General features: G+C 38.5%; 1 protein-coding gene across 4 annotated transcripts in view; it reads left to right on the top strand.

Moving 5' to 3' along the window:
- The first annotated feature begins 268 nt into the window (after positions 1-268).
- Positions 269-17,512, top strand: part of ETFA (electron transfer flavoprotein subunit alpha) — a 98,450-nt gene continuing 81,206 nt past the window's right edge. For 2 of the 4 annotated variants that reach the window (XM_070504402.1, XM_070504400.1), the window contains exons 1-4: positions 308-464; positions 12,702-12,848; positions 15,129-15,210; positions 15,313-15,395. In XM_070504402.1, coding sequence (XP_070360503.1) covers positions 426-464; positions 12,702-12,848; positions 15,129-15,210; positions 15,313-15,395 — 351 coding nt within the window. In that variant the 5' untranslated portion in view covers positions 308-425. Of the gene's footprint in view, positions 465-12,701; positions 12,849-15,128; positions 15,211-15,312; positions 15,396-17,512 lie in introns of all 4 variants that reach the window. The other 2 variants (XM_044764157.2, XM_044764165.2) reach the window with 2 other exon arrangements.

Here is a 17,512-nt window from a genome sequence, read left to right as displayed (position 1 = left end):
TGGAGTGAGAGGGGTGGACTTCATCCAAAGAGCTGGCAATAGCGACGTTAGCAGCTCAGTGGGAACGTTCACTCTAACAACGTTGCCCACTGTGGGGCTGGGAGGCGGCCTAGGGCACTGTCACCAGCAGCTCGCCTGCTTTGCCCCAGCATTCCTGCACCTCGCTTCCCCGGAGACCTCCTAGAGAACAGCCTCACCTTGGCCCCACTCCCCAGTCCAGCCCTTAACTTTCCGCTGTCCTCATTGGCTGCGCGACCATCCAATGGCCAGGCAGGAACCGTGAGCTCGCTCTCCTCGCCTGGGGCGTCAGCTCTCGTTCTCGTGTCTCGCGAGCGTTACTGTGACTGGCGGAGGCGGCGCAGCTTGGTCCGGCTCAGGGGTGTTGTGAAGCCGAAGGTGCCGCGAGGCGGGAGGGAGCAGAGACCATGTTCCGAGTGGCGGCTCCTGGGCAGCTCCGGCTGGCGGTGAGTAGAGGCGGGGAGGGCCGAACTCGGCGATGGTCCAGCCTCAACCTGTCGTCCCTGTGAGTGTCTTCGCGAAGGTCACCGGCTCCCACAGACCTGACTGGCCCTCGCGAAGGCAGACTCCGGCTGGCCTCGGGCCCGGGCCAAAGTTCTGGGGCCTGCCCTTGACTCCTTCCAGGCCGCCAGCTGGGGAGCGAGGTCAGAGGTCGGGGGTCAGGGTGACCCAGAGTAAGGACCCTGCGCTTCCACTGCCTGTCCTCCTCTCCGCCGTCTCCCCAGCTCCTCTCCAACCCTCCAGGTTTACTCTTCGCGCTTGGCAGGGAGCGAGCAGCTACGCCCCAGGGAAATCTTTACCTGAGGGAGGAAAATGTCGCTTCTGGAATACCCTCTTGGAACGAGTTTTAAACCTTAATTCAGCGTGGAAGCCGACTTTTCTGGAAGAGTTAAACATTTTCACTGGGGGCGTTGTGGCTGCTCGAATGCTCTCAGTCATGGGCTGGGTGTAAAGGGCGGTGTGGTTATGGAAACTTGCTCTGCTCTGGCTAATGGGGCAGTGCTCAGTTAGGTGATTGTATGAAGTGTGTCATCCAGTTTGACAGCTTTAGCCAATTTTGAAAGGCAGCCGTCTTTTTGTACTGCATGCTGACTTGCTTTTAAATCAGCAGATTGTTGGTTAAATAGCCAGGGATGTATTGGTAGTAGTAAGTTTTTGATGCTTTCGTTAGTGATAAATCATAAGTTTACCACGTTTCTCTCTTCTATTGTGAGAAAGACTGGTAGAAAATATATTTTTGTCTTAATACTATGGGACAACAATATTTGGAGGTTGACCGATTACAAGTCAATAACAGTTTATATTGTGGATTTTGTAGATTTTCTAATTTACAGTTAGGTTAAGTGAGAAGACTGCTTGCTAAACTTGGGTGAGAAACTTTCCTAGTGGTTTGTAATGTTTTTGCAATTTTTTTGTGCGTGCATGTTTTCCCATCCACCACTGGGATTTTCGCCCTGAGATATAGGTGGCAATCTTTCTAGATGCCTGTAGGATGTTTTCTTCTGTGTTCCTTGTTCCATTAAAAAATCCTGCCCCCCAAAAAAGTTCACACTCACATCTTTCAGGTCAGTGTTTATTCTTTCCCCATGAGATTATTTTCCTCAGAAGATCTAGACAGAAACAAGTTAAAGTCATGTATTTGGAAAAATTCTAGGTATCAAAGCCAGACTAGCAGAAAAATACTTCTCTGTGCAGTAATTGGAAGGAAGTTTTGTGGACAGGTTAGAAGTATGGCGTAAGTGAAATAATTGGGGTGGGGAGAATTTAGGACTCAGTTATTTTGTAGAGCTAACAGAAAAAAGTGGAATGATTAGCTTAAATAATTATTATGAACACAGTTTGCCAATATACATAGACAGTATTTCCAAATCTTTACTGTGGTTTGCCAAAGACTTTGACCTCGATTTATTTTTAAAATTTGAAGTCAAGCTAAGTAGAGTGGCTGCTCTAAAGTCATTAAGAACGTTTGAGAGATTTGAATTTCAAGTGTATAAGAAAATGGCAGGAACGCTTCTAAAATGGATACATAAATACACATACCTATTTAACTTTTTTAAGTTTTGAAATTTCAAACTTACAGAAAAGTTTCAAGAATAATATGAAGAAATCTCACAACCCTTTGCTGAATTTCACCAGCTGTTAACAGTTTGGGACATTTGCTTTATGTCTCTTCCTATATACGTATTATTTTTTTTTTAACCATTTGAGAATATGTTGCAGACATGATGTTTACTCCTAAATAATTCATTGTATTTTCTAAGAACAAGGAGGTTTACCTTTCATAATCGCGATAAAATTGGCAAATCAGCAAGTTTAACAATGATATAATACTATTATCTAATCTACAGACATTATTCAAATATTGCCAATTGTCTTATTAATATCATAGCAGTTTTTCTTGTTGTGGCCTAGGATAGTCCAGGATCATGCCTTGTATTTAGTTTTCATGTCTATTTAGTCTTGGTTCAAAAAGTTCCTCAGCCTTTCTTTGGCTTTGATGGCATTGACATTTTTGAAGAGTACAGGCCTTCTATTTTGTTGACTGTCCCCCAATTTAGGTTTGTCTGCTGTTTTTCCTCATAATTAGATTCAGGTTATGTATTTTTGGCAGGAGTATCACAGGAGTGATACTGTGTTCTCAGCGCATCATATAAGGAGGCTCATAGTGTTGGTTTATCCCATTGTTGGTGGTGGTAACTTTAATTACTTGGCTGAAGTGTTGTTCACCTGGTTTCTCCACTATCAAGTTACTACTCCTCCCTTTGTGATTTTTAACTAATTTGTGGGGAGATACCTTGAGACTATGTAACTCTCCTGTTTCTCATCAAATTTTCACCCACTAGTCTTAACATCTGTTGATGATTCTTGCCTGAGAAATGGTTAGTGTGATGTAAAATAGTGATTTTTCTAATTCTATCATCCATTCTGCTTTTATTAGCATTCTGTTTCTGTTATAAGGAAGAACATTATCTTCTGGCTTATTTATGTTTTTATTTATGGAGTCATGGATCCTTATTTTATTTAGTGGGTTATAATCCATTACTACTCTTAAATTTTTTGATGCTCAAGTTGTCCCATATTTCTAAAGTGGGAGTCCCTTCAGTCTGGCTCCTGTTTACTTATATTTGTGATCTCATAAAGTCAGAATAGCTTATCTAAAATCTCCACTCTTGAAATTTTAAAAAATTGTTCTGTAGCTAATCATGAGTAAATTTAGGAAGATAGATTTTCACAAAACCATATTTTTAATAATGGATTAATCTATTAAAAGATGTAAAAGATTACCTTAAACTGTTAACACAACACTGAATATAGCTAACACTACTAAACTGTACACTTAAAAATGGTTAAGATGGTAAATTTTATGATATGTCTTTTACTGCAATTAATGAGAAAAAAAAGAGATACCTTAAACTGTTAGAATGTTAGTTAAATGACTTGCATTTGGTATCTTAAGTTCCGTTTCCAGTTTTGATTGATTTATGCCCTTGAGCAAAATCCTTCATCTTTGGGGCCTTCTCAATGCAGTCTGTTAATGAAGTGGTATTTTACATCTACAATAAAGAGCTAGAGAACACGCTAAGAGGACAATAGGTAGTCATTTGCAGTTGGTTAGCATTCTTGTGGGGATATTAATCTGATTTATTAGCATTTTATTCATTTGCATTTGAAATTGATTTGTTGACTAATAAGATACCAAAGAAATATTTTATATGGAGAGTAAAGCAATACTTTTCAAGATTGCTCAAGTGTTCCTGTTACTGTGTTCATTGCCAGACAGGAAGGCATATCCATCATGATTCAGAAGCTGTGAAACTGGTATGAAAGAACACGACATTTTTCAGAGTCCATAGTCTAGCATTGATGAATGAGACTGAACTCTGTAATTTGCATGTAAATTTTAATTTCTTTTGAAAGAAGACAGCCAATTTCCATGTGGTTCTAAAAGATTTATTGCATAAGGTGAATTCCATAAAATTGTGCTGCCTACCGATGTGTCTGCTAAGGGTCTTCTCTGTTTTTAAAGTGAAGTAGATCGACTGTTTTTAATATTGTAATCAATGTTATATGACATTTCCAGACATGATTAAAAGCTACCATATTACTAAAGAGGTTAAAGTCGGTTATTTAAGTACAGAAATGTAATACACATTTTATTATTGCAAAATGTATGTTAAAATAGGGATAGGTGACTTTGTATGTTATTTATCTGTTTCAGTAGAACTTGGAAAGATTTTATAGCTTATTCCTGCTTTTTTATTTTGGAGTTAAGAAGCAAAGACCCTCAAAAGAAAGGGTTAGAGACCCTCACACTTCCCCTCCCTTACACTTACCCCACTTAGCTTTCAAAGATGGTTGGGAGAAGTAGGTGAAAATTATTCTTACTACTTTAGGTTTTAAACTGGTTTGTAAGGGTAAAGTAGGGAGTTGGAGTCCAGTTGTTTTTTTCCCCCCTAACATCTGTGGTAGTTTACTACATGGACATAGAGTTAAAGTCACAGCAGGAACTCCTTAGTTCAAAATCAGTGTCAAAACTGTTAAGGTTGAATAAGAGAAGGACCAAAGCATGTTCATTGGACTTAGCTGTAACAAGGTTATTGGTGACTTTGACGAGATTGGGTTCAGTGTTGTAGTGGAAGTGAAAGCCGTTTTGCTGTGAGTAAGGGAGAAAGAGAGAGGTGAGGCAATAAAGTGGAGTGTACAGGCATTATTTTCAAGAAATTTGGCTCTGAAAGGCTGGAGAGAAGATGATAACCCCTTTCAACTCGGCCCTCAAGAAGTACACCATCTCATAAAGGTCAATCAACTTAATAAGCGTATGTGGCTGGTAGGTGAAAGAAAACTTGACATTTTACTATTTGGACATAAGTCTAGTCAGTAGTCTAGATAAGTTCCCTAAAAGCATGATGAGGTATCTGTCTTAGTAATTTAACAAGTTTTTGTACTGTTCTTGGGGGGTACACGTGTAAGTGCTTAGATAATTATCAATGAGATAGAAACAGTTGCTTTTTAGTTTTTGATCCTTTGAGGGAAGCTTTTCATTTATGTGCTAAACATTCATTGAATGCCAGCTATGTGCCAGGCACAAATGTAGGTGCTGAGCTCACAGTGGAGAACAAGACACACCTAATCCCTTCCCACGTGGTATGAATAGACTGGGGAAGACAGACATTGAACATGTTATTTTAAGTGTAATCATTGTAACAGAAAAGTGTATAGACTTTTTGGGGAAATGTAATGAGGGAGAGGATTAATCTAGTTAGGGGCCTAGAAAAACTCTGAAAAGATAGGTGTGAAATTACTTTGTAAACTAAGGTGCTCTGCAACTATTGTTATTGGGTGATGAAGTATAGTAAGGGTGAAGGATTTTCTTTAGATGAAAATGTCACTTTGTTTTTGAGTTTTGTGTGTCTTAAATCATCTGTTTATCATTGTTTTAATTCTGTTCATATTGTATGTGTTATTAGATACATATCTTTTTTAATGTGGCATTATTTCTAGAGTTGAATTAGAAACAAGAGAAAGCATCAGTCACATTTGATTATTAAAAAAAAACAAAACTAAAAGTCCATGTGAATCTGTCTAAGGTAAGGTGGATCAAGCTGAAAGGACCCTGGAAATTAAGAAAAGATAGTCCTGGAGTAATGACACAGTGTGAAAAGCAAGATTTACATCCCCCTTGCTTCAATTCTGCACCACTCTGAAGGGCCATCCTAGCTCCAGGGCTCCTTGTGGGATCAGCTGAGATCTTTGTTGTGACTGCATTGCAGTTTTGCAGTTCAACGTCTTCCACTGCCCAGTCCTGTTTCCTTGATGCCTCATGGATGTTGTTCCCAAGAGTACTTCCCAATAAACATATTGCACACCCACACACACCAAAGGAAGAGGCAAGTGTAAGGTGGAAACAAGCTTTTATAATCTTAAAGCATCCACTGAATGTAATGAATTAACTTCTCACCTGTGTGTCTAGAATGGTCCTAGCTGTGTTCATTCTTGGGAGAATTAAGAAAATAGTCATTTACATCATTTTCTGTGCCTCAGATGAGCAACATTGGAGAATGGCTGATCTAGAGTCTTAAAATAGCTTTTTATAGTTCAATGTATAAAGTAGAAGTACTAAAAGGATGTTTTTAAAGCAACAAGATTAAAAAAAAGGTAGACTTTATTTTCTGGAGCAGTTTTAGATTCACAGCAAAATTGAGCAGAAAGTACAGAGTGTTCCCATATCCTCCTTGCCTCCTACCCACGCAGCCTCCTTCACTATCAATAGCTTCCACTAGAGTGGTACATTTGTTACAATTGATGAACCTACCTTGACACATCATTAGCACCCAAGATTCATAGTTTACATTAGGGTTCACTCTTGGTGTTACACATTCTGTGGATTTTGACAAATGTACAGTGACGTGTATCCACTGTTGTAGTATCATACTGCCCTAAAATCCTCTGTGTTCTGTCTATTCATCCCTGCCCTCCCCCCCAACCCTGGCCGGCAACTACTGATCTTTTTACTGTCTGCATAGCTTTGCCTTTCCAGCATGTCATTTGGGGGAACCATACAGTATGTAGCCTTTTCAGACTATCTTTTCACTTAGTAATATGCATTTAAGTTTCCTCCATGCCTTTTCATGGCCTGATAGCTCTTTTTTTAATTTTTTTTAGCACTGAATTATCTTCCATTTGCTGAAAGTACCACAGTTTATTCATTCATCTGCTGAAGGACACTTTGGTTGCTACTAAGTTTTGGCAATTATGAATAAAGGTGCTGTAGACATCTGTGGGCAGGTTTTTGTGTGGACATAAACTCATAAAATGAGTTTTCAGCTTATTTGGGTAAATGTTAAGGAGCACGACTGCTGGATTGTATGGCAAGAGATATTTAATTTTGTGAGAAAGTGCCAAACTGTCTTCCAAAGTGGCTATATCATTTTGAATTTCCAGCAGAGTTTCTATTGCTCCACATCCTCACCAACATTTGGTGTTGTCAGTGTTTTGGATTTTCACCATTCTAATAGGTGTGTAGTGGTATCTCATTCTTGTTTTAATTTGCAGTTCCCTAATGACATATGATATTTAGCATCTTTACATGTGTTTATTTACCATCTATATATCTTCTTTAGTGAGGTATCTGTTCAGATCTTTAGCCCATTTCTAAATCAATTTGTTCATTTCTTTTTGTTTTTGTTTTTTTTTGAGGAAGACCAGCCCTGAGCTGACATTTGCCACCAATCCTCCTCTTTTTGCTGAGGAAGGCTGGCCCAGAGCTAACATCCGTGCCCATCCTCTTCCACTTTATATGTGGGTCGCCTGCCACAGCATGGCTTGCCAAGCAATGCCATGTCCACACCCGGGATCTGAACCAGCGATCCCCGTGCTGCCAAAGCAGAACGTGCACACTTAACTGCTGTGCCACCGGGCCGGGCCCAATTTGTTCACTTCTTGTTGTTGAGTTTTAAGAGTTCTTTGCATATTTCAGGTAACAGTCCTTTATCAGAAAGATGTTTTTTGCAAATATTTTCTCCCAGTCTGTTGCTTGTCATCTCATTCTTTTGATGAAGAGGTTTTTAAAGAGAATGCTCAGTTTATTTACTGGATGTATACTCTGTGCTAGACACTGAAGTAGAGGCTAGGGTTATAGTGGTAAGAAAATCAGATATGGCCCCTGTAATCAAAATCAAGTGGGGAAGACAAGTTAATCAGGTGAATATAGTCAAGTGTGGATAAGTGCTATAATAAAGGCAAGGTAAAGCCTGAAAAGTATCTCTTGGTAATTTTGGTGAGAGCAGAAGCCAGAATGCAAGTAGTTGAGGCATGAGTGGGAGATGAGGAATTAGAAAGCTGGAGTGGAAGGTGGAGTAGTGGGTTTTTAATTTTGGGGTCCTTTAAAGTTGGGAGAGCCTCATACTTGTGAAAATGTTGATGGGAGGAAGCCTGGGAAAAGGGAGGGGTTGGAGACATTACTTAGAGGAGATTACAGAAAGAAGTCTGACTAGATTTGAAAGGATGAAGGAGGGGCGCCAGCTTGGTGACACAGCAGTTAACTGGGCACATTCCGCTTCGGCAGCCCGGGGTTCGCTGGTTTGGATCCCGGGTGAGGACATGGCACCGCTTGGCACGCCATGCTGTGGTAGTCGTCCCATGTATAACGTAGAGTAAGATGGGCATGGATGCGAGCTCAGGGCCAGTCTTCCTCAGCAAAAAGAGGAGGATTGGCAGCAGATGTTAGCGCAGGGCTAATCTTCCTCAGAAAAAGAAAAAGAGAGGATGAAGGGATCAGATCCAGGAGGAAGGACCTGCAGCAGCTTCCACTGTGATAGGCAGGGGCAGAAATTTCTGTGTTGGATATCAGGAAGGGGAAGGAGGTTCATTCTGATGGCTTCAGTTTTCATTTTGAAGTAGGAAGTAAGGCTCTCTTCTGAGAGCAGGGAGCAGATTGTGTTCGCAGTTTGAGAAACATCAGAAGGAGATAATTGAAATAGTTGCTATGGAGAGTAAGTGAGTGCCAACAAGGATATCGTAGTAACATTGCCAGGGAGTTTTGAGGGTCCAGATAAAGGTGATGACCAAGAGTTATGGTGGCAGCAGTCTGCGTTAATTTTAATTTAAGTAGCGTTGTTTTGAAGAGACTGAGATTTCTTTCTGGGCAGTTACCTTATTATTTCAATAGTTATTTTTAAATGTTTAAGAATTGGGCTCCTTTTTTCCCCATAAAAAAGAGGGCCCTAAAGTATACCAATGCAGTGGGTCATAAGATAATAAAATGACTTTTGTTTAAAAACCTTTTCAGTAATGGACCTGTACTTTTTGAATCTTTAATGATATTCTATGCCTCTCTGTTACTTAAGATAGGATTTTAGTGTTATAGAATTTTTAGAGCTGGAAGAGGCCTTTGATGTCACCTTTTTTTGTTTCTTTTTGACCAGGGCTGTTTTTTAAAAAATCAGGAGAATATTTGCTAAGTGAAATCTTATAGGAATGACCCATATATACAACAGCTAAAAATGATGGTGCTTTGATGTGAGCTGGTAATTAAAAAACCCAATTTCTGAAGTCTGACTACTTGGACTTTTAACATGACTCTACTTCCTAGCTATGTAGCTTCTAAGCTCCAGTGTCCTCATCTGTAAAGTCAGGGTAATAATAGTACCTACATCATAGAAGTTTTATGAGTTTTAAATAAGGTGTTTTTTCTATATATGCTTAGTACAGTGCTCTGTAAATGTTAGTTTGGTTAATTTGGTTAAAGCAAAGCTATGGGCCGTTCTGGCAGCCCTACCTGCCTGGTTCCTACTTTATCCTTTGTGGTGGTTCATTCCTTAGCTGCCTCCCTGAAAACCTTAGCTTTTTGTGGAGTGTAGTTTGAAAACATCTGATCTAGTTTGTTTCCCTCAATTCACAGATGAAGAAACTGGGCTGTAGGTTGAGGAGTAACATCTTGAAGGTCACAGACCAATTTCTCCTGCTCTAGGCTACACACAGCTATTATTGCTGAATTAAGCCCCATAACTGTTTAGATGATGGAGCTTCTCTTTAGGTAGTGTCTAAGAAATAGAAGGTAGAATGTTGAGTTAGAAGGAAACTTAATATTAAAAAATGCTTTTATGCTTAGTAAAGATTGATCAGACAGATGGACTGAGTGTGTTCTTACATATTTTCTTTTGTTTACCCTCATAAATCTAACTTTGAACAGTGAACTGTCTTTTGAAAAGAATATACAGTGTCCCTCTGGAAGTTCTAGAAAACTTGATGATTCCTTAGGAGAACTACCTAAATTATCTTATGATAGAACTATAATTTACAGCAAATATGGGCTTTCTGCCACCAAATCTTGGATTTATTCTTCAAATGGTGATGGAAATCTCCTAATTTTTATGGTAAACGATGTGTGAAACATCAGAAATATGATGTCTGATATTTATTGGTAATAAATAGTTTGTTACTGGCAATTCTTGTGAAATGTGATTTAGATCATAAATTGTTCCATTGAGTCCTAATTACAAAGTTCTTTACGAGATATTATGCTCTTCTGGTTAAAAAAGAAAAAGTACCATGTAATTCTTTTTTTTCCTTTTTTTTTTTTTGAGGAAGATTAGCCCTGAGCTAACTACTGCCAATCCTCCTGTTTTTGCTGAGGAAGACTGGTCCTGAGCTAACATCCATGCCCATCTTCCTCCACTTTTTTTTATACGTGGGACGCCTGCCACAGCATGGCTTCCCAAGTGGTTCCATGTCCGCACCTGGGATCCGAACTGGTGAACCCTGGGCCGCTGAGAAGGGCACTTGACTGCTGCATCACCAGGCCGGCCCCCACCATGTAATTCTACAGATATATATTTGTGTTAGACTCTGGGGATAAAAAAATGAACAGGTACGGGGCCGGCCTGGTGGCGCAGCGGTTAAGTTCACACATTCTGCTTTGGCGGCCAGGGTTCGCCGGTTTAGATCCCAGGTGTGGACCTATGCATGGCTTGTCAAGCCACGCTGTGGTAGGCGTCCCACATATAAAGTAGAGGAAGATGGGCACAGATGTTAGCTTATGGCCAGTCTTCCTCAACAAAAAGAGGATTGGCAGCAGATGTTAGCTCGGGGCTAATCTTCCTCAAAAAAAAAAAAAAGAACAGGTATGGTATTTGTCTTCTAAAAACTTTCATTCCATCCCAAGGATTGTGAATTGTTGTGAATTGCTATAACTTTTATGGAGAATGGTTTGTGTCAGTCAGTGTTAAAAAGCCTTAAAAGTGTGCCTACCTCTTGATCTAACACTTCTAGGAATTTTTCATTAGAAAAGCATCTTAAGATACGCATTAAGATTTCTAATGTTAATTTAAACCAGCTTGTGTAAGAAGGTAATTTTTTATTGTAAAAAAGAAAAAGATATACAGACAGGTACTTGATTTGACAACAACAAAAGTCTCATTTTCTCCCCTTTCCTTGCTTCAACTAAACAAAAAGGGAGGAAAAAGACAAAAAATGTCACCTATTGATACACAGTGCAGTGATTCCTTCCTCTGGCATGTCCTGCTGTGCTCATCTCTTCCTCTTCCCACCCTCAGGTTGGTGTGGCTCAGGAAGCATTTCTACTCCAGGAAGGCTTACGCTAGAGTCTCTGGTCCCCGGCTCTGTGATTGAGTTCATCAAGGATAGAGGACGTTTAGAGGGCTGAGGAGAAGGTTAGGGATGAACTGGTAGTGTAGGAGGTAGGTAGGTGTGTAGGTATGTAGAGTAGAGGGGTAGGAGGGTTCCTATCTTCTTGAAGGTTGCACAGAATCTGGCTTAGTCTTCTGTGGAAGCAGAATAGCTAGAGTAGAGTCTGGCCGGCTTCCAGACAGAAAAGTCTTTCTAGGAAAATAAGGGAACTGTCATCTGTTGAGCATCAGTGCAAAGATTTAGCTCTGAGGATGGTCTTCTCTGCATTGTTTATAATAATAAAAAATTACTGATAACCCAGATGACTGCAGAGACTGGTTAACTGGTATGCTTATATACTATATTAATGAAAAGGTGAAAAATATTAAAATGTAACCGTTGATATTTACAATATATAAATGAAAACAGGTATTTTGTAAATTTAGTTGTGTAACCAGCATTATGGTTTCCTGTCTGGCTTCCCTTCATTCATACCCTCCTTGTAAATTTCCAGCTCTGGGTAAATTTTATACTATGCTTTCTTCACTCCAACTCCAGGTCTGAAGATTATTGCTGAGTTAAGCCACACAATCGTTAGTGCCTCTTTTTCTCATTGCCATTTCCCACAAGGATAGTTCCAGAGTTTTCTTCTTTCCTCATGCCTGTGGTGCCCGTCCTCCTCTTTTCGCATGACAGGAGCACCTGAACTTCGTTCCTTTCTTCCTCATGATTCTCTACTTCATGCTTTGCAGCCTCCAACATTTTGGATCTCTTCATTAACTGAAAAACTGTTCTGACTTATAATTGTGTGTGAGCAAGTCTTATTTCCCTTCAAATCTTTGAGCACAGGGTCCATTTTTGTCCATCTATGTGTTCCTGGTGTTTGGAATTATTCCAGGTGAGCATAAACTATTGGTGATCTCTTGATAATCCACAGTAGATATGAGTGGATATTGGTTGGTTCCAAGATACTGTCTACAAGCTTCTTTTTTGAATTTGGAAGCATATTTGAACAGTTGAAACTTCAGCAAAATTGCTATGTAGTGTTGTATTTTCAAAGACAGATTTACATTATCTTTTATTTTGGTATTGAATGCATTTTGCCTGAAGCAATAAAATCAACTCTAGTAACTGATTTCAGATCCATTATTTCTGGATATACTGTACTCTTTAGCAGTATTGCTGCAGGTGAATGTAATTGGTAATAGTTTGATTCTTAGTTTGATGGTTAATATGTTCTAAGGATTTTAAATGTAGATATATTTGGCAGTTTCTAATTGAACATAGATTAGTGGGAAGGTTTTTTTTGAAATAATTAAAAATTTTTTCTAACAGTAAAACTAATTTGCATGTTTCATGTTAGGGAAAAATATTAGTAATAGAGTGATAGATACAAATAACTCAATTTTTGCTAGTGAACAAATACTTTATAAATACATTTATAGAACTGAGTATTATGTATAGTTTTCTTTAAAGTACATGTGCTTAACAATTAGAGTAAAAAAAACCCTACTTGTGTGACAACATTCTTTTCCCTTTTTTTTCCCTCTTTTTAGGCCTCATTGCTACGATTTCAGAGTACCCTGGTAATAGCTGAACATGCAAATAATACCCTAGCACCTATTACATTAAATACCATCACTGCAGCCAAACATCTTGGAGGTGAGGTGTCCTGCTTAGTAGCTGGAACCAAATGTGACAAGGTGAGAAATTTTTAAGGTCAACCATAGCAAATACAATCTCTATCAAGAGACCGGGAACGATGCGACAGAGAATTATACTGAGGACTTTAGCCCAGACTGGGCTCTAATCCTCATTAAATGGCCAATATCACAACCATTACTAAGTGTGAAAAAGGAGCTAAAAGGTTTGCTCACTAAGCATTTTGTCTTTTGAAATGAGCGTACTTGATTTAGTTTCACTGGCACCATTATGTGCCATCAGGTACCAAGTAGAATGATAATGTTTGAGTCCCCTTTGAGGGCCAATCCTTTTTTTGTATTGATGAATATACTTGCTAATCGCTTGTAATTCCTGAAAGTGGTAAATCTGGACAAAGTGTCATGGGTGTTAATTTTTAATTGGTATGAGAATTCAAATGTAGGTATTATACTTTCCAAACTATAGCTGGAACTAAAAGATGTTCTTTGTTTTTTTTGTTGTTGTTGTTAAGACAATGATAGCCTTGTAAACTAACCCCCTGGAAAGGTGCTATAATATGGTTTGCAGAGTATTGTACCACTGGGCTGCAGTGTAGTTGAAATTGTACTCCAATTAAGCTTACCCAGCTTCAGCCACCAGTTCCCTCTCAGACCACACGGTAGCTGCTGAGTGTGTGTAGTTGGGGGCTTGGACCTCAGAGGAGGAAGTGTGGAGAGAACATGTTTCTTTGTAGAGGAGTTTACGTATTTTTTATTAAATGTCATTGATGCAGAGCATGTGATAAAATATGCAGGTTCAGAATGCTAGTGTCACTTCTCTCTGATATCTTACATGAAATTGGTATCTTAAGAGAAGGTATTCTAACAGGTTTGGGGTTCAGTTGTGTGAATTTCTTTACCTAAATCCTGCTAACAACTACTGAATCTTATGTAGTTGATATTAACCACAATGGATGATGACATGGCTAAGCTATCTTTTTTGATTGCCCTGCTTTCAGATATGTAAGTTCTGGGTTTGAGCACTTATTTTGCTGTGAGTTTAAATAACTATTTTAATATTACTTTAAAAATATTTGAAGTGCTATTTTATTTACACTATTTTGAGAAAAATCAAAACAAGTCATCTTCTCTTCAATTATAATCTCATTATCATGTCATATTCTAATCTTAAAGAAAAATAATCAGTACCTGTATAAAGAGATTCTGTTAATAGCCTAGGCAGATTTCAGTTTTATTCTGTTTTCTTTAGCTGTTTATTGTAAACAGCAAGTGATTCTTCTGTGTAGTGCCTAAAGTTTTTGCTGGTAAAAAAAGATAGTTTTTATAGTACAAGATAGTCTGCCAGTGAATACTTGATTCAACACAGGTTTTTTTGTGCTGCATCCTTTCTTCAGTGAATATTGTTGCAACCTTACAGTCCATTGAGGGGGGCAGAAGGCACAGCCTTTTATGACTACTCATCAGTGAATCAGCGTGAAGGTAAACAAGAAGACAGAAGACCATAATATGATTTTCATGTCTCTGCTAAAGCAGAAACCAGTCATGCTGTAGTTAAAGAGACTTTAAAGGGGGAATTCTAATTGCCTTTTGTATAAAGGAAATCTCAGTGGTCAGAAAGCTTTCCCAGAACACCATCCTGATGCCAAACAGGAAAAATGAGGAGTTAAAATATTTTGCTTCATCATAAATAAATATATGTAGATGGACAGGAACTCAGTGACTGACAATGGACTATTATATAAGATTTTCTCTGTGGCCCAGATTCACTCGTTTTGATATTGGCAGAAATTATTGCCAAATAAAGTGCAGTGGCCTGTATACCAGTGTGGTTAGGTCTTATTCTTTACCTCCAGGAAACCCTAAGTCTGGAATGTATTGGCTGTGTTATTAGTTTGTGTGTGTGTGTGTGTGTGTGTGTGTGTGTGTGTGAGAGAGAGAGAGAGAGAGAGAGAGAGAGAACCTAATCATTGCCTTATTTTCACCATTTCTAAAATGATGGCTTACACTTGCATTGAACAAAAGGTAAAGAGCTCAGTTTATAGTTAAATTTGAATAAAGAGCTGTGTTGATTTTAGTTTATTGATTAGTACTTTTCTTTTTTGGGGCAGGAATTTTTGTTTAAGGTCAATTGATAGCAAGATCAATTGGCATTATATTTTCTTTGTTAAAGAATTTTTTTTTTATTCCTAAGTAGCCCCTTTTCTAATAAGAATGATTTTTGCAAGTGGCCTTTAAGGTTTTATGCTCTGTTGATATTTATAGTGGGTGGCTCTATTTGTGTCTTTCTGTTAGGTGGATAATTAAAAAGTCTCTTAATCGTAGGTCGCACAAGATCTCTGCAAAGTAGCTGGTGTAGCAAAAGTTCTGGTGGCTCAACATGATGCATACAAAGGCCTCCTTCCAGGTAACGTTTTCCAGTGGAAAAAATGTAATGTCTAAATTACGCTTGAATATATGAATATGAAAATATTATGAAATGTGTTTATCAAATGTGTTTAATTCTCAGAGGAACTGACACCATTGATTTTGGCAACTCAGAAGCAGTTCAGTTACACACACATCTGTGCTGGAGCATCTGCTTTTGGAAAGGTAAGAAGATTGAGAATATGGCATCTGATGTCACTACTCAGAAGGGGTCGATTTCATTGTGCTGACAATGTACAACAGTCTTTGTTTAGATAGCTAATCATGGCTTTCTGAATGAATGTTGTAATTTTGCTAAAATTTATTCTTTCGAGATTTTATTGTAATTTTTGTTTAAAATGCTATCCCCATGTTTTGAAATTTTGTCACAGAGACAACTCTGTTCTTTAAAAATTTTGTCGTAATTTATTAGAATGCCTCTTTCCAATTTTCAAATTTTGTCATGGAGAAAACTCTATTTAGGCTATTTAAAAAAGTATTTTTCTTTAAAAACAATGTTGGACTGTCTCTGTGTGTGAATGTCATTTGTATTAGAAACCCATCTTAAGTGGTAGTTTGTGTGGCTGATGGATATTTATCAAGGCCAAATCCTGTCTACTTGAGGGGTTTGGGCAGGGCTGTGTGGTGGTTGAAAACATTGTTAGGGTAAAGCAAGCTGTAATCTGATCTTGTGCATTGTGATATGTCTGAAGAAAGAATGTGCTATCAGATGGATAGTGGTCTGCATGAAGTTTTTTAAAAAGGGAGGAGAGGGAGGTAGGGGGAGCCCAAGAGAAGGAATTTGTCACTGGGTCTTGCTCTCTCTGTGGCCATGGGTATCGTCTTCGCTCCCTTTTCTTGTATCCCATTCTTAATCTACAGTTTTTAGTTTTTATTTTTGCTTTTAAAGATTATAAATCAAGTTGTACAAAAATACATTCTTCTTATAAAGGATGCATACAGTACAGCAGTATGCACAGCAAGGTATCAGAGTCTCCTTTCTTATTCCCAACTCTCTCTTCCATCTTCAGAAGTACAGATGTTAACAATTTTAATTCTTTTAGGCTTCTTTCTGTGTTGATTTTCAGATTGTAATACACACACAATTTTTTTTCTTTTAACTCTAAAATGGGATATTTTATGAATTGTTTAGCAACTAGTGGTTTTTACTTAAGAGTATGTCTGGAAAATATTTGCTCATAGCATGTCTGTCTCCTTTTTCTTATAACTGCATAATAATCTGTATTTAGCCAAGGATGGACAGTTAGGTTGTTTCTAATTTTTTTGTATTTATGAACTTTGCTGCAAGGAAATGTCCCTGTATGTACCTCTTTGTATACATATGCTGGTATTTATTTAAAATGGCGTCCAGGAAGTGAAATAGCTGGGTAAAGATTATGTGTTTTAAAATTTTGATATATATTGCTAAGTTACTCTTAAAAGAATGCCTCAGGGGCAATTCCCTGGGTTTAATGGTTGAGTTCGGTGTGTTCTGCTTTGGTGGCCTGGGTTCACAGCTTCAGGGCCTGAGTGGGGATCTATACCACTCATCAGCCATGCTGTGGCAGTGACCCACATACAAAATAGAGGAAGACTGGCAAAGATGTTAGCTCAGGGCTAATCTTCCTCAAGCAAAAAGAGGAAAATTGGCAACAGATGTCAGTTCAGGGTGACTCTTGGCCAAAAAAAAAAAAGAGGGATGCCTCAGTTTATACTCCATCAGTGCATATGAGAATAGCTTGCCAATACTTTGTATTCTACATTTTAACATTTTTTCCCCTAATCTGACAGGTGAAGACTATATCTTTTTAAGTTTTGTATTTCTGTAATTGATATTGAGATCAAATATCTTTTCATATAATTATTGGTTATTTTTATTTCTTCTTTGAATTGTCTTAATTTGACTTTTTTCCCCTTTACATTTGCAGTTCTGTTATGATTGACTTTTAAATATGAGTTTGGGGAGTAAGATATAAGCTGTTTCATCAAATAACCATGTTGAGTGACATTAACAGTGAGTTCCCAATACATTGATCTCTCTCTATTTTTTTTTTAAGGTATACTTTTTGGTGAGGAAGATTGGCACCGAGCTAACATCTGGTGTCAATCTTCCTCTTTTTTCTCCCTCCACAAAGCTCCAGCACATACTTGCATATCCTAGTTGTAAGTCATTCTTGTTCTTTTATGTGGGATGCCGCCACAGCATGGCTTAATGAGTGGTGTGTAGGCACATGCTCAGGATCCGAACTGGTGAACCCTGGGCTGCTGATGTGGAGTGTGCAGACTTAACCACTTGGCCACAG

This window comes from Equus asinus, chromosome 2 (assembly GCF_041296235.1).
Source record: "Equus asinus isolate D_3611 breed Donkey chromosome 2, EquAss-T2T_v2, whole genome shotgun sequence".
Lineage (NCBI taxonomy): Eukaryota > Metazoa > Chordata > Mammalia > Perissodactyla > Equidae > Equus > Equus asinus.
Note: the sequence above shows the minus strand (reverse complement) of the source record. Positions and strands in the feature narration are given on the sequence as shown.